This window comes from Zingiber officinale, chromosome 2B, assembly GCF_018446385.1.
Source record: "Zingiber officinale cultivar Zhangliang chromosome 2B, Zo_v1.1, whole genome shotgun sequence".
Lineage (NCBI taxonomy): Eukaryota > Viridiplantae > Streptophyta > Magnoliopsida > Zingiberales > Zingiberaceae > Zingiber > Zingiber officinale.
In genome coordinates, this window is record NC_055989.1 from 82,613,730 (window position 1) to 82,638,968 (window position 25,239).

Here is a 25,239-nt window from a genome sequence, read left to right on the forward strand (position 1 = left end):
GACCTTTTTATAACTCTTGAAAAATCCTATCCATGGGTGGAAGGCGCCTCCAACAAGCTAGAAGGCGCCTCCAGCGAGGCGCCAAAGGATAAAGCTTTATCCTTGGTAACGGTAAATTTAGTCGGGTCAAAGACGCCTTCCATAGGGCTAGAAAGCGTCTTCCATAGAGAGGTGCAGAGGTGCCACGAAGATGCCTCGGAGGCGCCTTCAATTCCCTTTGAAGGCGCCTCCAGTAGCATCTTCAGCCTTCTTTCACTTTTTTGCTACTCTGATCGCCTAGGTGATTGTGGCCCCGAAATAGGGCTCATCCGGATTCAATTTTTTGTCTTCTCCTCGAACAGGCTTCTGCTCCAGCTTCTTGTCCCTGGAACGTCGCGCACGTCCTTCTCGTTCACTGGTGTATGATAGATCGGATGTGAGCGATAGAGGGGGGGTGAATATCGCTTCTTTTAAAACTTTACTTATCTTTTTAAAACACAAAGTTAAGCAGCGGAAATTAGAAAGAGACACGTTTGTTTACTTCGTTCGGAGCCTAGCTCGACTCCTACTCGAAGGTCCGGGTCCTTGACCGCACCGATGGACAATCACTATAACTCTTCTTTCTGAAATCCTTCAGAAATAAGTAGATCATACAATGGAGCAAGATAGTAACACCCTACTATCTTGCTTAAATGAAATTACAATGCAAGCTTAATTTAAATTATACCGACAAGTAAATTGCAGATGAGGCTTAGGTCGGAACTTCCGGATGATGTGGCTTTGTTGGGCTGATGAAGACGAGTCGTTTGTAGAACAGGATTTTTGATCAGGAAGTTGTGTTCTGGCCATAGACTTCGAGCTCCATTTTATAGGTCTTGGGCGTTCGGTCGATCAATCCCACTGTCCGGTCGACCGAACCCGCTCCTTCCTTCCTTCCTGGCTGAAAGTCTGACGCAGGCTCGATCTCTGACATTAACTGATCTTTAATGGTTCGGTCGACCGATCATGCCTTTCGGTCAACCGAACAAGTTTTTTCCTTGTTCGTTGAAATTTGCCGAGATCTTTATTTATTGCACCATTAATGTTGATTGGATCGGTCGACCGATCGCCGGGTTCGGTCGACCGATCAACTTTTCTTTCCTTTGCTTCTGATCGGTGTTGGCATGCTGAGTCATTAAGGTTCGATCGACCGATCTTACGGTTCGGTCGACCAATCATGCTTTGATCGGACTCTGGTTTGATCTGTTCTGTGCTTATTACTGCTTTGAATTGACCTGGTTCGGTCGACCGATCCTCTAGTTCGGTCTGCTTATCAAGTCTGACCTGCAAAACAGTGTTAGCCAAAATATCCTGCAAAACAAAATTAGCACAGTAATAAAATGCATGAGTAATATAAAGACAGTAGGACTGTCTTGATCTCAATTTAGAAACTTTCCCAGTTTCTTCAATTGGATCAGCGACCTAAGGTTGTTCCCTTCAGGAACCCGACCTCACAGTCGCTCCTCCAGTTTGTTTACCTCAACCTACCTGCCAAACTTTGATCCTCCAGATCTAGTTTAGACTTTTCACTCAGCCTTGATCGGCTCCCCAGGACTTTTCTCTTGATCTTCGGTCCTCCAGACCTCTCGATCACTCTGCCAAGCTTCGAGTCCCCTCGACGTTCTTGGACTTGCACCTGGGTTCCACGATCTGCTAAGATTTCTCTTGTCTAGCCTCCAACTAGGTTTTTTCCAGTTGAGTAAACATCCTGCACACTCAGTCAACTTGTTAGATCATAACAAGACTTAACTTGAACCTTTAACAACATCAAAACTTAGCTTTGATTCTGGTGCAACTTGCACCAACAGTGTACTCTTCATTAGCACCTCGTCCCTCAGATGCACCGAGTGCGCCGGCTCCCTTCCCGTATCATCCTTCTCGCTAGCTGCGTCTTCCGCTCAACTTCTTGTATTCCTAAGCTCCTGCACACTTAGAGATAAGGGTCAAACACAACAAGACCTAACTTAACTTGGTTGATCACATTAAAACTACTACGAGATCCAACAGACTTGTACCCCCACTTGATTTGATTGTATGTCTCAACTTACCAAAAGTGTGAAGTCTTCGCCAATGTAAAATCACAATTGCATAGCAATGTGCATTCGAAGTTCAATTTTACAACGCAACGTATCGAATATTTTACTCCACGAGAATTCAAATTATCAGATAGACCAAAAAGGTACCATCTGGAGCTCAAATGATCATGTTTAGGTGCAGGATCAAACTAGACATTGCTCAAAACTCTATTCAAGGTTATATCTTTCCACCTAGTGTTCAAACATTGTTTCCTAACATTGTCATTCTTCTAGGTTAATCTTGTTGTTAGTATTGGATGTGTAACATGTAATTTAGAATTTTGATATATAATGAAAGTAAAAGTTATGTTAGTTATGATCTAACCTGTTGTATCAAGTTTACAGGTGCAGGATACTTGACAGAAGTTAAGTCTTAGTTGTCAACCAGACAATGACTAAGTCCTGGTTATGAACAACCATGAGCTAAGTCTTGGTTGGGACCAAACAATAAATTCCTAATTGGATGATAGGTGAATCAGAGAGAAAATAGTAGGATCAATCCTGTGACTCCCAAGTGTCCACGAAATCGAGAAGAGAATAAGAGACTCGATCCCACGACTCCCAAGTGTCCATAGAGTCAAAGAGAGAGTAAGAGACTCAATCTCGTGACTCCCAAGTGTCAATATAGTCAAGGAGAGAATAAAAGGCTCGATCATGTGACTCCCAAATGTTTACAGAGTTGGGGACAGAGTAAGAAACTCAATCTCGCGACTCCCAAGTGTTCGTGAAGTTGAGGAGGGAGTAAGAGACTTGATCCTGCAACTCCCAAATGTTCTAGAGCCGGAGAGAGAATAAGATACTCTATCCTGTGACTCTTAGTGTCCATGGAATTGGGGAGAGAGTAAAGTCTTGATCCTGCGACTCCCAAGTATTCATGGAGTCGAGGATAGAGTAAGAGACTCAATCCCACGACTTCAAAGTGTTTGCGGAGTCGGAGAGAGAATAAGAGATTCTATCCCACGACTTCTAAGTGTCCACGGAGTCGAGAAGAGAGTAAGAGACTCTCAAGTGTTCACGGAGTCGGGGAGAGAGTAAAAGACTCGATCTTGCGACTCCCAAGTATTCATGGAGTCGAGGATAGAGTAAGAGACTTAATCCCACGACTTCAAATGGTTTGTGGAGTCGGAGAGAGAATAAGAGACTCTATCCCATGACTTCTAAGTGTCTGCGGAGTCGGGGAGAAATTAAGAGACTCTCAAGTGTCCACAGAGTTGAGGAGAGAGTAAAAGACTCGATCTCGCGACGCCCAAGTATTCATGGAGTTGAGGATAGAGTAAGAGACTCAATCCCACAACTTCAAAGTGTTTACAGAGTCGGAGAGAGAATAAGATACTCTATCCCATGACTTCTAAATGTCCGCGGAGTCGGGGAGAGAGTTAGAGACTCGATCTCATGACTTCCAAGTAGCCGCAAAGTCGGGGAGAGAATAAGACACTCTATCCCCCGACTCTTCGGACACTTGGGAGTTGCAGGATCGAGTCTCTTAATCTCTCCCCGACTCAGAGGACACTTGGAAGTTGCAGGATCTCGTCTTATTCTCTCCTTAACTCTGTGGACACTTGGGAGTCACGAGATCGAGTCTCTTACACTCTCTCCTTGACTCCGTGGACACTTGGGAGTGACAAGATCGAGTCTCTTATATTGAGAACTTGACGTCCACTAAGGGTGAATAGTCGATCAGTCAAATTGTCTCTTCCTACAATGGTTAGTACGCATAGTGGAATATAAAAATAAATATTAACAAGAGAAAGCAAACCTGACATGTTGATTTAACTTGGTTCGGAGATAGAGCTCCTACTCTACAGTTGTTTGTAAGGTGGACGATCTTGATTCATCAGTGAATGATTCCTCAGAGAATTTTTAGACTAACTCGCGTAGCTCCTTGTGGGTGGAAAAACCTCACCATAACTCACACAAAACCACACTAGATCACTTGAACACTTGGAGACTTTAATTAGGGTTAACCACCACTAATTTCATCAACAATGCCTAAGCACCTCAAGCTCTATTAAATAGAGTTTGGGAGGAAAACACCAAGTTGTTTTCCCGTCACGAGTCGACTAATGTTTTTACCAATCGACTGGTCCTAAGTGGAATTCGATCATTACATGGCAACGGCTAGATACCAGTTGATCGCTACAGTGTACTAGTTGACAGCTATAGTGTACCACTTGACTGCTACAATGTATCAGGCGACTGTTATAATGTACCAGTCGACTGTAATAGTTATTGTTACAATACCCAATAACTATTTTCGCAATCGTCAGACACATAAACATTCTATACTCTGTCCCAATCAACTAGTCAAATCCTAACCCTAGGATTTGACCCCCTGAGTATATTCACTTAGCACTCATCCTCGCATGACTAACCTAGACTTAGCCTTCTAACCTTCTTCATCAGCTTCGCATCCCTCGGATGCCTCCCCATCCTTCACGCATTGTCTTCTGGAGCTTCCTTCAGCATTGTCCTTATTGTCAGGTCTTCCTTTGCTAAGAGGGCGTGTCTCCGGGACTTCATATATTGTCAAGTCACACTTGAACTTACGTTGCTAAGACTTACACTGCCAAGATTCACCCTTGGACTTTCACCTTTGTCAAGATCACAGTTGGACTTTTCCTTGTTGTACCTGTATCTTGCACACTCATAATACATATTAAATACAACAATAAATCTAACTTAAACCTTTGCCCAAACATCAAAATCTAGGGTCATATAGATTTCTCCAATATCTTACTCTCTCCATGACTTCATGAACACTTGGGAATCACAGGATCAAGTCTCTTACTCTTTCCTTGACTTTGCGAATACTTGGGAGTCACAGGATCGAGTATCTTTCTTTCTCTCTAACTTTGCAGACATTTGAGAGTTACAGGATCGAGTCTCTTATTCTCTATCTGACTCTACACACACTTGAAAGTAGTGTGATTGAGCCTCTTACTGTCTCCCTAACTCCACAAACACTTGGGAGTTGCGGGGTCGAACCTCTTATTCTCTCCCTACTCCACGGACACTTTTGGAGGCCTGGGATTGAGCCTCTTATTTTGTCTTTGATTTTGTAGTATTTGGGAATCGTGAGATCGAGCTTATTATTCTCTTCTGACTCGAACATAGTTGTTGATTGAGCATTTCCTCTGTTGGGTATAGAATTACCACTTATTCCCCCGACTGGAATCTAGTTGTGGATTGATTTCTCTCCTAAGCTCAATAACTCTACTTTGAGGTACTCAACCACATGGACCCGGATGATCGTTGAATAGAATACTTGTCAAGTCAGTCATCTTACATCCTCCTTCGACTATACTTGAAAGAGATGCTTGTGATGCAGATGATAAGTTAGGATACATGTAGCGGGCCCTTGACTAGGTGAACAAGGAGACCAGATTGTTTGCACGAGGAGGACTTGGTCAATGTAAGGATTATGCCCCTTTAATGGAAAGTCATTCTAGGGTTTTCTTCTCTTGACCCTTTAACAACCCATTAATGACTCCTTAATGGGGGAGACTCTAGGATTTTCTCTCTATAAAAATAAGGAAAAAAGAAGGTATGAAGGGATTATTTAATTATGTTTTTCTCTATTCTTCTTATGTCGGCTACTACCAAAACCTCCATGCTAACTTATACATCAAAGTGGTTTAGTCGGACTCCTCCAAGCGAAATCCTACTCTCTACAAGAAATCACAGTGCTACGAGAAGAAATCTAGGAGAAGGTCTCGACGCCCTCGTTCTTTAGCCTGAGATGAATTTCTGTCGTTATATCATCGTGGTAAGATTTTTAAATCCGAACATAGTATAAAGATAGATCATAAATACAGTAAAGAATAGAAATAAAAGTATTCAAATGTATGTTATTCTTTGTTTTTCAAGCTTCAGTCATATTTATAGTCTTCATATCGATCTGACTATTTTGTTGATGTGGCATCTTCAGTTGCCCAAAAGCTTTCCGATCTAGTTGATCTTGGCTGACAATTTGATAATGACTCAAAATAATGATTCTAGATGACTCATCCCCTTTGGATCGCCCGCTCTACTAATGGAGGCTTCCTGATGTGGCTCCAAGAAATCCTGGACCAAGAAGCTCAAGGAAGCCACTCTCAGCCTCAAAATCAAAGCCTCACCATCTTATTTCAAATTCCCGTTCCACATGGTGGCAGGTTCCAATTTTTTTTGTTTTTCCCTGCTACAAATCTCCTTTCCACATATCTTGACCCTTCAATGAGAAATCGAAAGCCTCCAAAGGCACGAGGCGCCATCAAAATCCAACCTTGGCGGAAGACGAGAGCAGGAGCAAGCCCTCTGCTTCCCTGAAATTGTCGTCCTTCTCGAGCGAGTTCAGCGACGGCAAGTCAACGTTGAGAGCTCAATCCAATGAGCGATTGTTTATTGCAAGAAGAGTAGCCAGTGGGTGGTTGACTCCACGGCTAGGAGGAGCACGAGCAACACTAGCTTATGCTTGCTCTCCGTTTCCATAACTACACTGGATTGTGAACAGGTGGAGCCTCCGCATCATATTCGACTGCCACTGTCTTACTGTTCTTCTCATGGAAAAAGTCAAACTTTTGCGATGTGTATTTGCTTCTCGAACACAAATCTAATGCGATCAAAGATTTCATTTTGGCAGTTTCTATGAACAAGTGAAGGAAGAATAGGACATGCATAGTTCTAATTTTCATTGTGTCATCTTCTTCCTCTATATTTGGATACATCAAAAATTAAACAGGAAAACAAAATAATCTTCCTAAAAAAGCACTTTGCACTAGTTGGAGAAAACACGAACAAATGGATTAGAATGCAGGAAATGAAAATTATAAAACGAATTGTAATGGCTTTAGAATTTAAATTTCCTTTTAAAATAGTACAAAAATTCATCTCTGTTTTTTTTTTAAAATTTAAAATGAGCCCTTGGTTTATTAGGCCCAAATAATTTATTTTTACTTGGCCTTTTGTACGAGCCTAATATATAGGTAGAGGCCCAATTAAGGTTTTGAGATCATGCTATATATACTTCTCGTGCTCTTAGGGTTACTTTGCGTCTGAAGCAGGACGAAGAGGCGGAGGCTGTTTGTTTTTTCATAGCGATGGGTAAGCTTTCGATCTCTTGCTTTTCTGTAGTTTTCTTTGATGACTTGGAGATGGATTCGTTCGATCTCTTTTGCGATCGTTGGGTGCAGCGAGGATCAAGGTCCATGACCTTCGCGGGAAGACAAAAACTGAGCTCCAGAATCAGTTGAAGGAGCTGAAGAATGAGCTTTCCCTACTCCGCGTTGCTAAGGTGACCGGTGGCGCGCCCAACAAGCTCTCGAAGATGTCAGCATTTCTCTCCTTTTTTTTTCATTTGATTTGTGCACGAGGTACTTTATTTTGCTTGTAAGTTCTTAAAGTTTGGACCTTTGGTTTGTTTGGCAGAAAGGTGGTGAGATTGTCGATCGCGCGTGTGCTGACTGTGATCTCGCAGAAGCAGAAATCTGCGCTGAGGGAGGTTTACAAGAAGAAGAAGCTCCTACCGCTGGATCTCCGCCCCAAGAAGACGCGTGCGATCCGCCGCCGGCTTACCAAGCATCAGGTAACTCTTTTTCGTTGAGTTTTTCGTCAACAAAACGCGAATAGAGTGAATTGGACAAGGATTAATTCTGGGATTTCTATATCATGCCTGTGCCTGGTTAGTTTGCTGTTGATTCTGCTTTCGTCTTGTGTTCAGTTACTTCTCTCTGTATTCTCCCGCAAATTTGAGTTTGGGTCTCTGATTAGGCAATGTGTTTTTGCATGCCTTGGCTCACGTTCAAACATTCATGCCTCAAAATAGGTCATGCCGAACATCATTTGATGTTTAGAATGTAGTTTATTTTAAGTATTCTGCACAGTCTAATCTGCTTTTTTTCTTAATATACGTATTCATGTTTCCTTTCTCGTTTTTGGTTGATTATTGCTCTCAAGGCACCCGTCATTATTCTTTTAACTCTCCTATGCTATCCCCAACCCCAAGTGCACTATTTCTCTTTCTCCTTTTTTGAACCAGCACGATGCCCTTGAACAACTTCTCAATCAGTACAGCAGCTGTCATTTTGAAATTGTGTAACTAAATTGATCAACCAAGCCCCTTCAATTGAATCATTCTTGACTCTACCTTTTTTTAAGCACGATGAACATATAGTAAATAGCTATGTTTTTTTAATGGTTTATTTGGTATGAGCTTTTGTGGTTTTAATAAAATTGGCACTATATTTTATTCTTAACAAATCTCTCTCTCTCTCTCTCTCTCTCTCTCTCTCTATATATATATATATATATATATATATATATTATTTGGTCATATATCCAGCACATTCTTGACTTTTAGGATTTGAATAATTTTTATTTCCAAAAAAAATTGATATATGGGTTACTTGATTATTAGAGATACAATGGGCAGTTGAAATGACAAATTGTGCCATGTGGAATTAATAATTGAAAGAAATACTTAGAGAATTTCTCATTAAGTTTTTGTCAGGAGATTGCTTTCAAAATTTATGTAAATAAGTGAATTTGTTAAAGATAGAATACTATTAGATAGCCTAGATTTGAAATCTGAGGACTTTGTGCTAGATTTCACAGTTATTCTTAATTTTATCAGCAAAATCTCAGTTCTCTGTGCTAGAATTTGTAGGTTTGCTAGATATCAGTAAGTATTAACTTTACAATCATTTGTGTATAGGATCCAGAGCAAGAACAGGAATTTTTATAGAAGATATGATGATTCAGTAGTCTTGAGTGGAAATCCTACTCCATGTTGTCCCCTTCATTAATCATACTTGTTTGCACATAAGCCACCAAAGGCGTTCCATCGTAGTTACTGTGTTGCCACTATCACCTTTTATCCAGTCCCTCGACATCTTTCCTCACCATGTCAGTGAGTGACAATTCATTCTTGTGGAACAAATTCATTTTTTCAGTTCCTCAAATCATGCTCAGCACCCTTTAAAGAAGTGACAATTAGAAAATGATTTGTTATTGTTAGTCTTGGGCTTTTTGTTGGTTGCATTTGAAAAGGATAGTCACATTTTTGTTCTTTGATCCCTTGCCATGTGTTTTATTACACTAAATTCTTGATGCTCCGTTCCATTCTTATCATTGTCATCTATCATTGGAAATCACATATCTTCACATGTAGGTACCCTCCAATGTTAATCCTGTACTTTTGTTGCCTCTTTGAGTAGCCATGTGGTGGCGAAAGCTCTAGCCATCTGGCTTAGTTAGGGGGCGCACAGAAAAGGGAAGTTTTCTCCCTGCAAGACCTTTTGAGGGGATTCCATCACTCATCTCCATGTGGTATCCCCCAAGCAGCCTTGAACATCATTTATTTATTTATTTTAAAAATAATTGCCCATATATTTAGTTTCTCAACATATCATTTGTCAAGGACCAGAGTGTGTTTCCTTGGAAAGAGCTAATCCTGTGTTTACATTGCCTCTTTGAGTAGCCTTGTGATGGCGAAAGCTCTTGTGCCATCTGATTTAGTTAGGAGACTTACAGAAAAGTGAAGGTTTCTCCCTGAGGTCTTTTTTGAGGGGACTCCATGTATCTCCTTGTGGTGATACCCTGCAGGCAGCCTTAGACATTTCTTCTTATTGCCGTTCTTTTTCTGCCTTCAAAAACTAGTCATCAAAAAATCCTGTGTTCGCTACTCAGCACTTAATTGTCAACCATTAAGGATTAAGTGGTTTTTTTTTTCTGCAAGAACTATCCTGTGTTTTCTCATCAAGAACTACAAAAACTAGGTGGACTGGCTGTAATCTACACCAATTTTATGTCGTGATCAAAAAATTTCTAGTGTGGAAATTGAGAAATTATCTGCATTTTTTTTTTGTCTCATTGTGTTCATTCTTCACCCAACAAATGCAGGAGTCTTTGAAGACAGAACGTGAGAAGAAAAAGGAGAAGTACTTCCCCCTGAGGAAGTATGCCATCTTAACTTAGATATCAATATTGTGATTCTTAAGCTTTGCCAGATTTTGTTATTCATACTGGAGTTCCAGTGTGATCGAGATTCATATTTTTGTTCATCTTGTTATACCGAAGTATGCCATTAGATTTGTTATTCTGGAAATGTTAGTCTGATACATTCTAGTAAGTAATTTGCCCTTTCTCTTCTGTATTAACAGCATTGATCTATTTATTCAATATTGAATTTAGTTTAAGGAACCACCTCACGTAAACAATAGAAAAAGTGACAACTTAGAAACCCTTTTTCGGAATTACCAACTAATAGGAGCCTTTTAGAGATACATGCTGCATCATTGACGGCTTACTCAATGCATGTTGCCTGAAGCAGAAAATGTAGTGTTGCTGCCTGAAGCAGTAGTGTTTTATGTATTCTATTGTTCAAGAACAGCAGTTGCTGCTTAAAATATGAAGGAATGATAAAAAGATACGAAGACCTTAAATTTTCAAAACATTGTCTATTCATTTAAAACTTCTACTAGTTGCATAATTTATTACTACATCTAGATTCACTATCATCCTGTGTTTACATAGAGTGAAACAAGAAACAGAAAATAAATGAAATAAAATGATTGATTTCTATTATTAACCTGGAAAGGGAGGAAGGAATTCAATTTCATCCAGTTTCTCTGTTTTATATTTATCCAAATCAGCTATTCAATTCCATCCAGTTTCTCTGTTTTATATTTATCCAAATCAGCTGGAAATGGACAATTTTGGACGGCAATGAAATTTACATAATTCATTACTTCCTTTCTTTTCACCTAACAATTCACCTTTCTATTTCCACTCCTTGAACTAAATCCAACATCATGGTACATTTGAAGATGTATATCAATCAGTTAAAGGTATAATTTTTTTGTAGATTTAGGTTTACAATGTCCTTAGTCTGCTGTTAGTTGAACCTTTCTTTGTGGTGGAGCTGATATTTTATGAATAATTGTGTGTTGGATTACTTTTGGTTGTTATCTGAAGCCATCATCAAATGTGTGAAGATTACCATTAATTGTGAAATTACTTATTTGAAAGTATGAGAACATGAGACGCACTGGCAAGACGTCTGAAGTTTGAAAAAAGTAGTCACTTGTCACCACTAGTTTGATGAGGCTAAGCCGCCAAGGAAGATTATAGTTGCAATATGAGTGAACATGTGCATCATGGTGTCTTGTTGAAGCTAATTAGACTTGCCTTCTAAAATGATATGGTGCTCTGTGAAATGTCAAAAACATTTACAGTGGAGAGCTATCAGCAACTATAATTTTCCTTATTCTGTTTGCTCTTCCCTCTGCTGGTCATTCATTGATGGTCTGTTGCATAAATGCAAGAGCCCTTGAAGACTGAACGCGAGAAGAAGGGGGAGGTACTCATGGCTTAGAGATAATGTTTTATGATTTCTGTTCTATCATTTAAGGTTTTATTGTCTTTAAAAAATTAATGATGAGCGATATGAAAGGTAATCAAAGAATGATGTGTTTAAGTAAAAGTCAACAGTTTGACTGAGATTGTGTTTAAAGTTAGCAGAAGGTCTAGGCTGCCTCCGCTCGCTCCGCATTACTCCCGACTCTATTACCATCTGCAACTCTATGTTGTTTCCGATTATACGTCAGTCTCGACTTCACGCCACTCCCAGCTCTATGACTGTCTACAACTCTATGTTATTTTCGACTCCATGTCACACTCAACTCCATGACCGTTCATGACTCCTTGATTCTCCCTACCTCTTTGTTGTTTTCGACTCTGCATCGGCCCTAACTCTATGTCAACCCTGACTCCATGCTACTCTTGGCTCCATGACTCCATGATCGTCCCAGACTCCATGTTGTTCCCGACTCTGCGTTGGTCCTGACTCCTCGTCGGCTCTGACTCTATGCCATTCTTGGCTCCATGACCATCTATAACTCCATGCTATTCCTTACTCCATGTTGGCCCCAACTTCGCGTTGTCCCTGCCTCTAAGTAGGCTTTGTATCTATACTATTGCTCACGGAAGATATAGATAACACAACCGTTGTCTTTGGAGAATATGGGAAATCATATCCTTTTATGCCAGGAAACGTGGGTACGTAACATGAATCTCAGAATACGTGGAGAACGTGAGGGCATAGTCGCAACTCTATAAAAGGTCATTCGCTCCCATGGGTGTAGGTACGTCACACATACCTAAACTTCTAGAAACTCTAGACAACTTATCTCCTTTTTCATTCTCCCATATCGGAGTCTTACTTGAGCGTTGGAGTGACTGCATTGGGGAACCTTTGGCTGTCATTCTAACCCTCTCCTTTTTGTTTACTTCCCTCTAGGCTCTGGTGGATCTCTCTATCTGTCCTTACCATGACAAACTAATTGAAGACAAAATCAACATCAGTGCTAACTCACCGATGACTTGTTTGTCGGCAATCTCAAGTAGGATCAAATTGATACTGTCTATGAGAAAAACTGAGTTAAGACTTAAATTGAGATGTTAAGATAGATGATACTAAAAGACTTAACATTATCATCATGGTAACAACCCCAACAATCAACAACGCTTGTACCCAACCCTCCTCTGGAGATGCTGCCCAAATGAGTTGAAGCGTCTCAAGCACCTCACCAAAGGTTGACTCGACCGACCGGGACGCCAGAAGGGGTGATCCCTACTCTAATCGGTACATCGGCTATATGAGATTCATCCTTGGAATCTCTGGGAGAAACACCCATGGCTCCTTGAAGGGAAAAACTTCTGCATCCAATGGAGCAAAGGTCCTTTGAGGCCCTCCATTCTCGAGAAGTATCCTCCAAGACGAATTACATCATTTTTGAGCATTGTAAATCGGGAAATATAATGGAGCAATCCCGAAGATCATATATGTAAATTTGAAAACGTCTCCCTGCTATACTAGTACATAGATGACATCAAATGTCGAGTCTTTTTGACGACCCTCTTGGGCTCAACGTAAAGGTGGATCAATCATCTTCCTGCTTCATCTATTCGGACCTTCGGAAAATTTAAGGTCGTGTTCATGTAACACTTTTCCACCAGCCGAAGGTATCAAAAAACTCTACATAACCTATTCGCTCTTAAGCAAAAGCTCAAGGAGTCTTTGAAGGAGTACTTACAACAGTTAAATCAGGTGTCCATGGATGCTCCCATAATTACCCCAGAGATGCAGGTCAGTGTTTTCTCACAAGATCTGATAGATAGAGACTTCTTTAGATCTCTAGTAAAGAAGCCTCTAGTCGATTTCGATGGTATGTAGGCCCGAGTACTTAAGTATGTTCAAGTGGAGGAAGCTCAATCTGCAAAAAGAAAGGAAGTGTTGACTTCGATCTCTACTTCTACTCAGCTAGATCACAAAGCTCCCTTCTTCCTTTTTGGTATTAGGAATTCATGAATTGGAAAAAGGAAAAAGTGGAGCAAACAGTGGAAATATATTCTTACTCCTGAGTCCAGTTAGGGGGTTCTCCGTGGGGAATCATTATTGTGTCTACCATCAATTGAACACACACTCTACTTGAGATTGTCAACAGTATGTAAGGGAGCTACGATGATGGGCCTACTAGTGAAAAGCCAATTGAAGTCGGCTTAGCAGAATACAATCTCTCGAGCCTTACTGTCACCCCTGCCATCCTGCACCCGATGCTGCTACATATCATTATTCAGGTCAGCGATCTCGCTCGCCATCTAAGGAGCCCAAGGGAGACAAAGATAAAAAAGGTAAAAGCAAGATTGACCCCCAAGGTATTGTAGATATGATCTCAGGGGGTCCGACAGGTAGAGATTCCACTCGGGTCAGAAGAGCTCATAGCAGGAGATTGGAAAGTTATGAAGTTGGCACTAGTCAGGGAAAAAGCGATGTCCTTCAATCAGTTTCGAACACAATGATTTGGAAGGGGTAGAGAATTCTCATAACGATGCCCTAGTGATTGAAGCTTTCATCGCCAACTATAGGGTGAAACAGGTGTTTATATATATGGGTAGCTCAGTCAACATCATTTTCAAGAAAATATTTGACCAAATGTAGCTTGATGGGGAGGAGTTTCATCCTATACATACCTCATTGTACCGGTTTACAAGGCATGAAGTGTAGCCACTCAATCAAATTGATCTCTCTCTTTCCTTGGTAGAAGAACCACTAATGAGAACTCGGCGTACACCCTTCATTATCGTAAACACAGCTTCTGTATACAACGTCATATTGGGAAGACTGACTCTAAGTGTTTTCTAAGCAGCAGTCTCCACCTTCCACTAAAAGATCAAGTTCTCCGTGGAAGATCAAACAGTAGAGGTGAAAGGAAGTCAATAGGTGGCCAAAAAGTGTTATGTTTATATAATCAAAATCGATTAATGTAAGATCCACTGAACTGAAGAGGCCCCAGTGCAAGCCATCCAAGAGGTGTTGGTGTTCCGGTCAATAAAGGTCAACTATGAAGACATACATATCCATCTTGATCAACCAGAAGGGATCACTTGAGTAGCTATCAACCTTCACTTGAAGATTAAACAAGATTTGATTATGTGTCTCTCACGCATCTATGACGTCTTTGCTTGGTTGACTATAGAAGTCATAGGCGTCTCTCCAACTGTGATGCCCCACGATTGAAAATGCTTCTAGATGTTTAGTTGGTCCAGCAGAAGAAATAAAAATTTTCAATCGAACAAAATCAAATGATCCAAGCAGAAGTCAACAAGTTGTTGGAATTTGGATATATCCTAGAAGTTTAATTCCCGACTTGGCTCACATTGTTGGTCCCTTTTGATACGACCGACAAGAATGAGTGAATTGCCCTGAAAATAAAATTAAACCTTTCTCACCCTTTTTAAACTAAAGTAAAAAAACACTTGCTTGTAAAAGAATTAAATAAAATAAACTAATTAATGAAAGAAAGAGACACAAAATTTACTTTATTTGTAATCAAAAGATTGCTAATCTAAGACTATGAAAAGCTCACTAGAATTCTCCTTCGGGTGGAATAACCTCTTTATAATATTGACAGCTTGCAATTAAAGTAGTAAAATAGAAAAGAAATTCGAGTCCAAGTGTTGTTCTGAACTACTTAGAGTAGGGCTCTATTTATAGTCTACTGGTCGAATCTGATTATTTGCTGATATGGCAACTCTGGGAGCTTGGGCGTGGATAAAACTTTATTCACGTCACAACGATTCACAATGGATAAAATTATCCTAGTCCGGGCGCTCGGATGCCCTCGCTTAACACCACGTCGAGGAGGCACCCTTGGGGGTGCCTATGTTGGCGCTCGGAATTCCGTTCTGTATAAACCCCCTGTACAAAAATTTGTACAAGGACATAACTATTTCTAGCAAACCATATGCTTGATCAGACATGCGTTTAATCAATCAAGCAAGTTCTTGATTGATCAAAATGTCCCTTGATCAAAGCATAAGATCGTAGCCTCTTGTGTTGGTATTTCAGGATCCATACAAAGAAAAACAAACTAATTGCGTTACGGAATAAAGAACTAGTAGTACCTTTCTTCGTAGACAAAGACCTATTGATCTTCTACTGTATTTCTCTCTTCTTCTTGGACGTCGTGTGGACGACGATCTACCAACACAAACCACCCGAACCTTCTTTTGTTTCCAAGCCGCCTACCACCAAAAGATGCAAAGAAAAAGGGCGCCTCCTCCTTCTTCTTCTCCTCCAAACTGCCTACCACCTAGGGTGGTTCTTCTCCTCTGATCCTGTCTAAGAAACTTAACAAAATGGAAAGCTGGGGAGAGAACTTACTCCTGATGAAGAAGAATACCCGAGGACTTCCGATCCGAGAAAACCAACGTGAATCCGGAAGAATAAGGTCACAACACACCTCCTTGTGCAAATATCCAAGGACAAAAGGAAGGATCCTGTGAAAAATACCAAGATCTGGAGCTCCGACGACTTCCTGCGCACAAGAGACCAGCCAACACTATCGTCAGTGACCTAAGACCGGGGTGGAAATCCCTAGCTAGGTCCTCCGACGCTCAAGTCAGTGATCTCTCTTAGTGTGGAAGGAAGAAGATGAACAGTAGCTAAAACTAGGGCTTGCAATAGATGACTGTAACGACCCAATTTTCCTTATTTTGAATTCTGAATATCTTCAAAAATATTTGAAAATGCTTTTAAAATATTCTAGAGATTTTTAGGAATTTTTAGAGTATTTTTATGTAATTTTTGGAGTCCGTTTGGTATTTTTACCGAGTGGAGAAAGTTTAAAAAAAAATAAAATAAAAACCAAAGTGCAAGAGCTGGGATTCGAACCCAGCTTCTCGGGCCCAAGCAGTAAGCGGCCCAACCAACCGAGCTGCGCTTGTTTTGTTAACTAAGTGGGGGAACAAATATATTTAAGTAATAGATGGAACCAAAATAACCCAGGTTATTTAAGGAGGTAAATTTCTTCCCGAGCCCTAAAAAAAAAAAAATCCTTTTCCTCTCTTTTTCACTCCCGACGACGCCGTCTTCTCCTCTCGGGCGAAACCGCCGTCGAGTCTAGGGTTTCCTCCTCTCGACGCCGGCGAGGTGTTTTCCGGCCGGTCTCCACCCGTGGGTGACTATTCCGGCAAGGAGAGCTCGGGAAATACAAGGAAAAAGGTGGAATCGAAGCTTCACCGAAACCCTAAAGCATTTCCCTTCGGTTGTAAGTCCAAGAACCCGATGTAAGTGCTTCTCACCTGCGGTAGGAGTAGCTCTCGGGGTTTTCGTTTGCGTTTTGTTGTTGTGTAATGAATAAGAGCAGCTTTTCATTCTAGCATATGGTTTTGATTCCAAGCCTTGCTTTAACAATTCGGTTTAAGACTAGGATCATGTTCCTTTGATATTTTTAGCACGGACAGAATGTTTTCTTGAGCACGGACAGAATGTTTTCCTTGAGTGTTACAACATGTTAATTTAAATGTATTTACCTTACATTTCAAGCATGTTTAAGTAGTCATATTTCCCTCAAGTCACAGCATGATCAAAGGACTGTTAAGGTTCAGAAATAAGTTGGTTTTACAATCTTGCTGTTCGAAATTTGTTGCTGCCGTGGGCTTGACCAAATTCATTTACTATGATCAAGTAGTTTTATTGCTGTTGAGCTTTGTTTTGAATATATACTTTTATACATCAGTGGAATATGGTTCTAGAACCCCTTGTATAATGTATATAAATGAAAGAAGTACAAGTAAAGCAATACTAAGTCACAATCTGATCTTGAATTTCAGAATTTAGAATCAAAGCACACTAAGTGCTTAGATAAATGCCAAGGCATTTTATTAGAAGAAGTATTTAAAGAAGGATATAAAGAAAAGTATTTTACTTTTAAAGGGCATGTACCGGACACAAGGTCCAAGGGATGAGCTCCAAGTTGCCCCTAGACATAAGGTCTAGAAGTGTCTTAATGGTTTTGGGATTTGCTACCTCAATTCTCATTAAGAAAGGCGCGCAAAGTGGTACAATGCCGGGCCCAAGTAAAGTTGAATATTATTTTTAAAGTATACAAGTATTAATTTGGAAACAAACAGAACAAGTTCTTTTATCAAAGTTGCCAATTTTAGCAAATTAAATTGTTGTTTCCTTTAGAGATGCATGGTGTAGTTCCATTTGCTATTTTCATGTTGAGCATGTATTTCCCTGCTTTCTTTAATGCTTATGCATTCCGTATCGGATTTTGTGAGTAGAAAGCACTTACTAAGCTTTTAGCTTATAGATACTACTTTTTCCTCCTACTGCAGATATGGATAAAAATAAAGGAAAGGCTAAAGTGGCCTAGAAGAAGGCGACAAGGAGACATTGATGGTGTGTGTGTGGTGGCTGTTTATGGGAGCTTGGGAGTCTTGCTGAATTGTTATACCTGCTAGTGTTCTTTTATTTTCTGCAAAAAGAGAATTATTCTGAAATGCTAAGTTGTGTTTTAAATTGCTTCATTTATGTGTTAGAATCAATAAGTTGGTAAATTCATATACTCAGTACTTCTTTATCATTGCTGGAATGTCAAATCTGCTGAAATGCTAAATCTGCTGGAATTAATTCGGATTGTTAAATACGCAGAATTTTTATACGTATGCTGGTATCCTAACTGGGTTAGTGTATGAAAGAAAAGCATGTGTTCGGTTTTTGTTTGAAATGAATGAGCAGTAGATGTAATTAATTTCTTTTCTTTGCTGTTAAAATATAGAATGAAATGAATGCAAGATATTAAGTGATGTAGTAAGCAGTAGGGGTATTCAAGCTTGAGAAATTTGCATGGGATGTTCGGTTGTTATAAGCTCAGTACTGTTATGTGCATGTTAGTATTCTATATGAGTTTTGCTTTAATGGAAACACTGCAACATGATTAACTTCTGCTGTAGTGACTTTTTTTTTAATTACAGTAAGTGGTATACATGAATAGCTAGCAATTTCCTATGGTCGGTATTCCTTTTGTTACTGCTGGGATTTCAATCTGCTGTGAAGTAGTGTGCTCAGCATTCTTTATTACTGCTGAATTTTTGGTCTGCCGTGAATCCCTAATTGATTATAGTTTGCAACCTTTGTTAGAAGGGTGAAGTGATATGCTAGTATGCTGTATTCATATGCTACTGCTGGAGTTTTTATTCTGCCGTGAGGATTAAATCTGTAGGAGTTCTTTTGTCTTATGAAAAAAGAAAAATGTATCAAGAAATTTTATGTTGCTAATGAGAGGCATGTTCTGATATACGATATGTTTTCCAATAGTTTAAAATATCTCTGGTCTTAAAGTAAGTAGTACAGTAGTTAGTACAATCAGTAGCGGTCACCCTCAGAGTAGTAGTAAGGAGGTTGGCCGTTACAATGACTATGTGTGTTGAGAGCGAGAGCATAAGCATACCTAGCCAACGGAGAGGATTCCCCTTTTTATACCACTTTATATAACCTCCGTAGTCATGAAGTGGACTCCGATTTGTTAGAGTTTGTTATAAGATGATGTAAGCCATGTACTTACAGAAAATAACTTTTAAGGAATCTTTTTTGTACCCCAGATGTACCCTATTTGTCATCTAGTACCTACAGAAAAGTCTAGAAACATTCTTCCCGTCAAATTAGTCAATCTGTTATACAATTACATGCTTTAGATATTTTCATAAGTTATTCATGAATATTTCTGAAAAATTTGTTCTTGCCTTGTCTTATAAGTCATATTGAAGTATATTTATCGCCCATGCCGGCTTACCCTATTTTTACTATGTTATAGACAGCCTGATATTATACTATGATTTGTATTGGACAGAATTGAATCTAAGTTATGTCCAGGCTGGTTACTACTATTATTCCACATAGGTCCTAATCGTCCTATAATATACTCTAAATTCTGTAAAGCCCTGTATCTTTTCATACCCGGGCGATCATATACACTCAACTAATACTAGTCCATGTCCTAATGTGCTAACTCAAACAATCCTGGTTTATCTATCTTAAACGTGTAAACTTGGCCGACATTGACCAATCTTTTTTTAAGGTATTATCCCGGCTGATATTGACTTATCTTTCTTAAGGCGTTATACCGACCGATATTGACCTGTCATTCTTAAGGTATTATCCCGACCGATATTGGCCTATCTTTCTTAAGGTATTATCCCGACCGATATTGGCCTGTCATTCTTAAGGTATTATCTCGACCGATATAGGTCTATCAATCTTAAGGTGTTATCCTGACCGATATTGGCCTATCTTTCTTGAGGTATTATCCCGACTGATATTCATGCTTGCTTAACTCTACTATCTCCTTTTTACCGGGGACTCATTAGACCTAACCCATATCACTAGCCTTCCCTCCAAGTCTAGTCGAAGGAGGTGTAGCCGACTGACTAGGCCCAAGTCTAATTTTATTTCTTTGCCTATCTTTAGTCGTGACTCTACCATGGCCACTGCAGTAGACTCGTGACCTTCTTTATAGTAGTCCTCGTGACTCTTGGTACAACAATCCCGTGAACCCAAGTATAGTGATCTCGTGAGTCTTTTGACCCTTTAAATAGGGTTGTGATCCTCCCTTCCTTCTTCACTTGCCTCAATTCTTTTCCACCTTGTTCGCCTCCCCTTACCGAGAGTATGACTTTAGACACCCCTTTCTGGGGATAATTCTTGTTGGACAAGGCGAAATCTATAGATGAAGCTGGCCAAGCTTTGGATCTAGTTAACTCTCTGGTACGAGAGATGGAGGTACTTCTGTTGGTCACCCAGTTTCAAGTACGATCGGAAACGGCCTTGAGGAACAAAGTTCATCGAGATCTAGAACTTCAAGCCAAAGAAATGACTACTTTGCAGACTCAACAGGCTTCAGAGGTGTTCACGTTAACTAGGGAGGTTTATGTAGCTAGCCTGTTGGCGTCACAATGGCAGCAAGGCCCAGGTCGTCTGCAGGCTAAGGTGGATGCTCTAGAAGCAGAGCTCAAAATGTTCAAGCAGGAAGTGGATTATTCCGTGAGTTGTCTAAGGGGGCTTGAACAAGTTTACACCTTCTTTGTCCATGAGACCACTCTTTTTCCTACTTTCTCCCGGGCGTAAAAGAACGCACTGACTCTTCTAAACGGGGAGGGGGGAGGGCAATTCCGTTGGATGACAGATTTTTCATCCTACCCTCATACCGGGCAAAATATTCCCACTTCTCCGACTTGGTCGGGTTTACCTTTAGCTGGGTTGAAGTTTTCCAAGAAGTTTGAGAGCTCATGTTTATAACTTCTACTGAGCTCATGTTTCAGCGGGCTTCCCTTCAAGTCTAGTCGAAGGAGGTGTCAGCCGACTGACTAGACATGAGTTTATGTTTAGTTGAGTTACATAGCTTGGGCAATATTACGTGCTCGATCAGGCTTTGCCTATTGAGTATATGCAACACTTATTTATTTTTTATTTAACTGATGATATACTTCGAGCTATACAAGGCTAAATGCCTCAAATGCAATCAATATGTTATACTCAATCAAACCCTCTTGACCTTGGCTGATACTAACCTATCTTTTATAAACATACTAACTCAGTCGACCTTGACCTATCTCTTGTAACGTGTTGACCTGGTTGATACTAACCTGTTTATGGTAGACATGTTATCCCGGCCGATATTAGTCTGTCTATTATAGATATGTTACCCCGACCGATGTTAGCCTACCCTTTATAGTTATATTAATTCAGACAGTGCTTCACACATGACTGACTCTTATTATTTTTTATTTTTCTGTCTTCGACCCGGGATCTGTCAAACCCAATCCATCATTCTTTATTGCACACAGTAAACTACGCCCTTTTCCCAGAATTTCCTTGATTATGATTGGCTTTTCAACGGTAAGAGAATGCTGGAGGCGCGCGACGAGGCGCCACCAACCCCTACATGATTTGATTCGTCGTGTCCATCATAAATGCTCATTTATGGTCATATGACACGTGTCTTTTCTCATCTTCTTTGTAACATCAGCGTCTGCATGTTTCTATAATCAACGGTGTCTGTTGAAAAAAGGTATTCTAATCTGACGGTTATTATATGTTCTTTCAACCCTAAACCCTTCATCTTCTTGTCGACTTTGTCCCTTTTTCCTTACCTTAGCGTTTCTTCTTTGCTGCAACCTTTGATCAATCCTCGCGCTCACCATCTTCCAGTGATCTTCTCTCTTAACTTTCAGTAAGTAACCTGTTGTTCTGTTAACCCTTACTTCTATCTATGGCTGAAGAAGCAGTTGCCCCCTGGTATGTTCAAATTTCATCATCTTTCAACAAGGATGCTAGGCTTGCTATTCGCAGGCAATACGAAATCTCTAGAGAATATAGTATCATAATCCCTAAACCAGATGCGCATCCCCACCATTCTCCTGCTAACTGTGTAACTTTCTTCAAGGATCAATTAATAGGTGGTCTAAGATTTCCCATTCCCCCTTTTCTAATCGATATAAACCGATACTTTGACATTCCTCTTCAACAATTTGTGCCTAATGCCTTTCGTTATTTGTGTGACACTTATATGTTGTTTCATATATTCAACATTCCTCCTATCCCTCAAAATTTTTTCATGTTTTCTTACCCAAAGGGGGCAGAGCCGGATATTTTTCTTTTCCAATCTCGGACTAAAATGGTCCTTTTTGATGATATGCCTTCTTCTCTTAAAGGCTGGAAATCTCACTTACGGCTCTGTACAGCTACAATGCCCCTTGGCCGAATCTTGGCTACATAGCCAAGAACTATTAAAGGGCGTCAATATTTCAAACCGCGCTGACAGTCATAGTCGTCAAGCTGTTGCTGTAAGTGTTTTTAATTATATGTTATTAACTTCTTATCACTCCCTATAACCGCATTATTATTTTGTTCAGTTCCTTGCCTCAAGTCTTCATTTAGACCAGCTGCTCATTACTTTGGAAAGGGATAATAGTAAATTAAGGGCCCAAATAGAATCACTGAAAGCTACTTTTCCTCCTTCCCATATTGACCTCGCTCAATTACGAGAGAAGATAGCTTTACAGAATCAACAATTAGAGGCTCTAAAGAAGGAACTGCAGCATAGGCAGCAGTTATTGGAAAACAAAGAGCTTGAAAGGAAAACCTTGGAGTTACAAGTGGATCGGTTAAACTCCCGCCTCCAGGTGGAAACTGCTTTGAAAGACAAAGCTATTTCAGATGTTTCTCATAAGAACACTATTTTAGAGAAAGTGGAGAGGCTTCACAACATCTTTCTTTCTGAGCAGGCTCAAGATTCAGCATCCAAAGAGTTTGCTCTTCTACAAGAGCAAGAACAAAGAAAGGCTCAGGATGCAGAGATATCCTCTCTCCAAAAGGAACTAGAACAGCTGAAATTAGAAAGAGACTCTCAAAAATCAAAATACTAAACTACAAACCGAATTTCAGAGTTATAAGGAGCACGAGGAAGACCGATGGAAGGACAAACGTTTAGCCTATCTGAGGTCTTCGAAGTTTAATGATGAATATGTTCGCCGTATGATAGGGACTTTAAATCATTCCGTGACAGGGGTTATTCAACAATTAAGGGAAGGTAATTATCTATCTCGAGAATCCCCCTCTCTATTCATAAATCGTCGCAGACTTAATCAGGAATTGCCCGAAAATTTAACAAGCAATTTTGAGTAAGCATGATTGTGTATTCATAAAAGACTTGTAATCAAATACTTGTATTTTTGTAAAAATTTGTACTTACCTGTTTTTATGACCTTTGTTATCTTGCTACTGCTTCCTTTGAGATGATCGTGAGAGATGATAATAAGTACTATCTTTGCTACTGCTTCCTTTGAAGTGATCATGAGAGCTAAGAATAAGTACTATCTTGTTCAAGAATTCTTTCTTATTCTTCGAAGTTAGGCACTGTTTTGATAAACTCCTTCTTTTGTGGTATCTTAATTGATCATATGATTTTGAACAATAAAACTTTCCATAAACTTCTTGAACTTCAATTAGGCGTGACTATATATATAGATTCCATGCGTACTCCAGAAAGGCGTGTAATCCCAAGCAACTTTATATAAAGAACTCCATAGGATTTATGCCTTCCGACTGGGAGTACAATCCTGAGTGCTTCTAGATAAAGAACTTCATATGAGTGTAACTTCTGATCGGGTGCGTGATCCCGAGCGATAATATACAAGAATCACATAAGACTATGAATTCTGACAGGGAGTATAATTTTGAAGGATTATATAAAGAACTCCATATGACTTTGAATTTCGATCAGGCGTATGACCCCGAACGATTATAATGGAGAATCCAATCAGCTTAGGATTTTCAGCCAGGCACATAATCCTAGTTGATTTAAACTAGTAGAGTCTTGTGCTTTATCATATTTTGGTCAGGTACTTAATCTCATCTGACTTTGCTCATGATAGTTTAAAGTCTCCGGTTCTTCTCAAGAAGGCCCGTCCGGGTTACTTCAAGAGATTTCCCGATCGACTATGTTTATGATGGTTTAAAGTCTCCGGTTCCTCCCAAGAAGGCCCGTCCGGGTTACTTCAAGAGATTTCCCGATCGACTGGGTTTATGATAGTTTAAAGTCTCCGGTTCCTCTCAAGAAGATGTTGGAATGTATACTGAAAGCCTAAGCTTTGAATAAAGAATCACATTTGGTCTAATTGTCTACATTTGTTTGTAGTTGTTCATTTAATTTATATTGTAGATAACATAGTATGTGGTGTCACATACAGAAGATGATGTTATCAGTACCTTATAAATTATAAACAGTAGCTCACGACCAAAATGGAAAAGGAACAAACCATTAGAAGGTCGTAGTGTAATTAGGTATTAGTTTATCTTGACTACATAATTACACTAGTACACTCAGAGTGTATTGAGTAGGACCATTTGAGGTCGTTTCTTTTATACTGACTTTATAAAGGAACAAAGACCTCAGTTATTATGGAAGTGTGTGCTCTTAATCCTAATATAATAACAAGCACATATATTTGATATTTATTTCTTTAATTTATCAATGGGTGAGATTTAGTTCGTTGAATCAATAAACCCGATAAGTTGGGAAATGATATCACTTATAGTGTGTGTTGTTGATTATAGAAGGAAACTGTGTCCTAGAGATACTAGGTTGATAATGTCCTCAAGAGGAGCTCATAAAGATTGTCATGTTAAACCCTGCAGGTGGACTTAGTCCGACATGACAATAAGGTTGAGTGGTACTACTCTTGGACTTAGATATTAATTAAATGAGTTGTCAGTAACTCACTTAATTAGTGGACATTCGATATCTTAAACACAGGGAGACTAACACACTCATAATAAGAAGGAGCCCAAAAATGTAATTTGGGATTGGTGCGGTAGTTCAATGATAGTTCTCTAGTGGAATGAATTATCATTGATAAAATTAAGTTGTGTGTTCGGGGCGAACACGGGATGCTTAATTTTATCGGGAGACCAAAACCAATTCCTCCTCTCGGTCCCTATCGTAGCCTCTTATTTATAGAGTTCTATACCCACCTATACCCACCAATAAGGGGCCGGCCAAGCTAGCTTGGGAACCAAGCTAGGGCCGGCCTAGGTATATTATTGGGTGGCCGGCCCTAGCTTGAACCCAAGCTAGTAGGGCCGGCCAAAATAAATTAAAAAAGAAATTTAATTTTAATTTTTATTATAATGTGGAAGATATAATTTAAAGAGAATTAGAATTAAAATATCTCTCTTGTAAAAGATTTACAAAAGATTAAAGAAAGAGATTAGATCTCTTTCCTTATTTGTAGATTGGAGAGATGTTTTATTTTCTCTTTA

General features: G+C 39.8%; 1 protein-coding gene and 1 non-coding gene across 2 annotated transcripts; both read left to right on the forward strand.

The window, feature by feature from the left end:
- The first annotated feature begins 7,085 nt into the window (after positions 1-7,085).
- Positions 7,086-10,228, forward strand: LOC122046056 (60S ribosomal protein L35-4-like). The gene is made up of 4 exons (XM_042606552.1): positions 7,086-7,175; positions 7,265-7,400; positions 7,500-7,656; positions 9,972-10,228. The coding sequence occupies exons 1-4, from the start codon at positions 7,172-7,174 to the stop codon at positions 10,044-10,046; spliced, it is 372 nt and encodes a 123-aa protein (XP_042462486.1). The 5' UTR covers positions 7,086-7,171; the 3' UTR covers positions 10,047-10,228.
- Positions 9,312-9,425, forward strand: LOC122050014. The gene has a single exon (XR_006131236.1). It is a non-coding gene; the product is annotated as a small nucleolar RNA U19 (small nucleolar RNA).
- Positions 10,229-25,239: the final 15,011 nt, after the last annotated feature.

Coding starts and splice junctions, on each gene's coding strand:
- LOC122046056 (XM_042606552.1), top strand. Junction 7,401..7,499: donor CCCAACAAGCTCTCGAAGAT/GTCAGCATTTCT, acceptor TTTGTTTGGCAG/AAAGGTGGTGAGATTGTCGA. Junction 7,657..9,971: donor GCCGGCTTACCAAGCATCAG/GTAACTCTTTTT, acceptor CAACAAATGCAG/GAGTCTTTGAAGACAGAACG.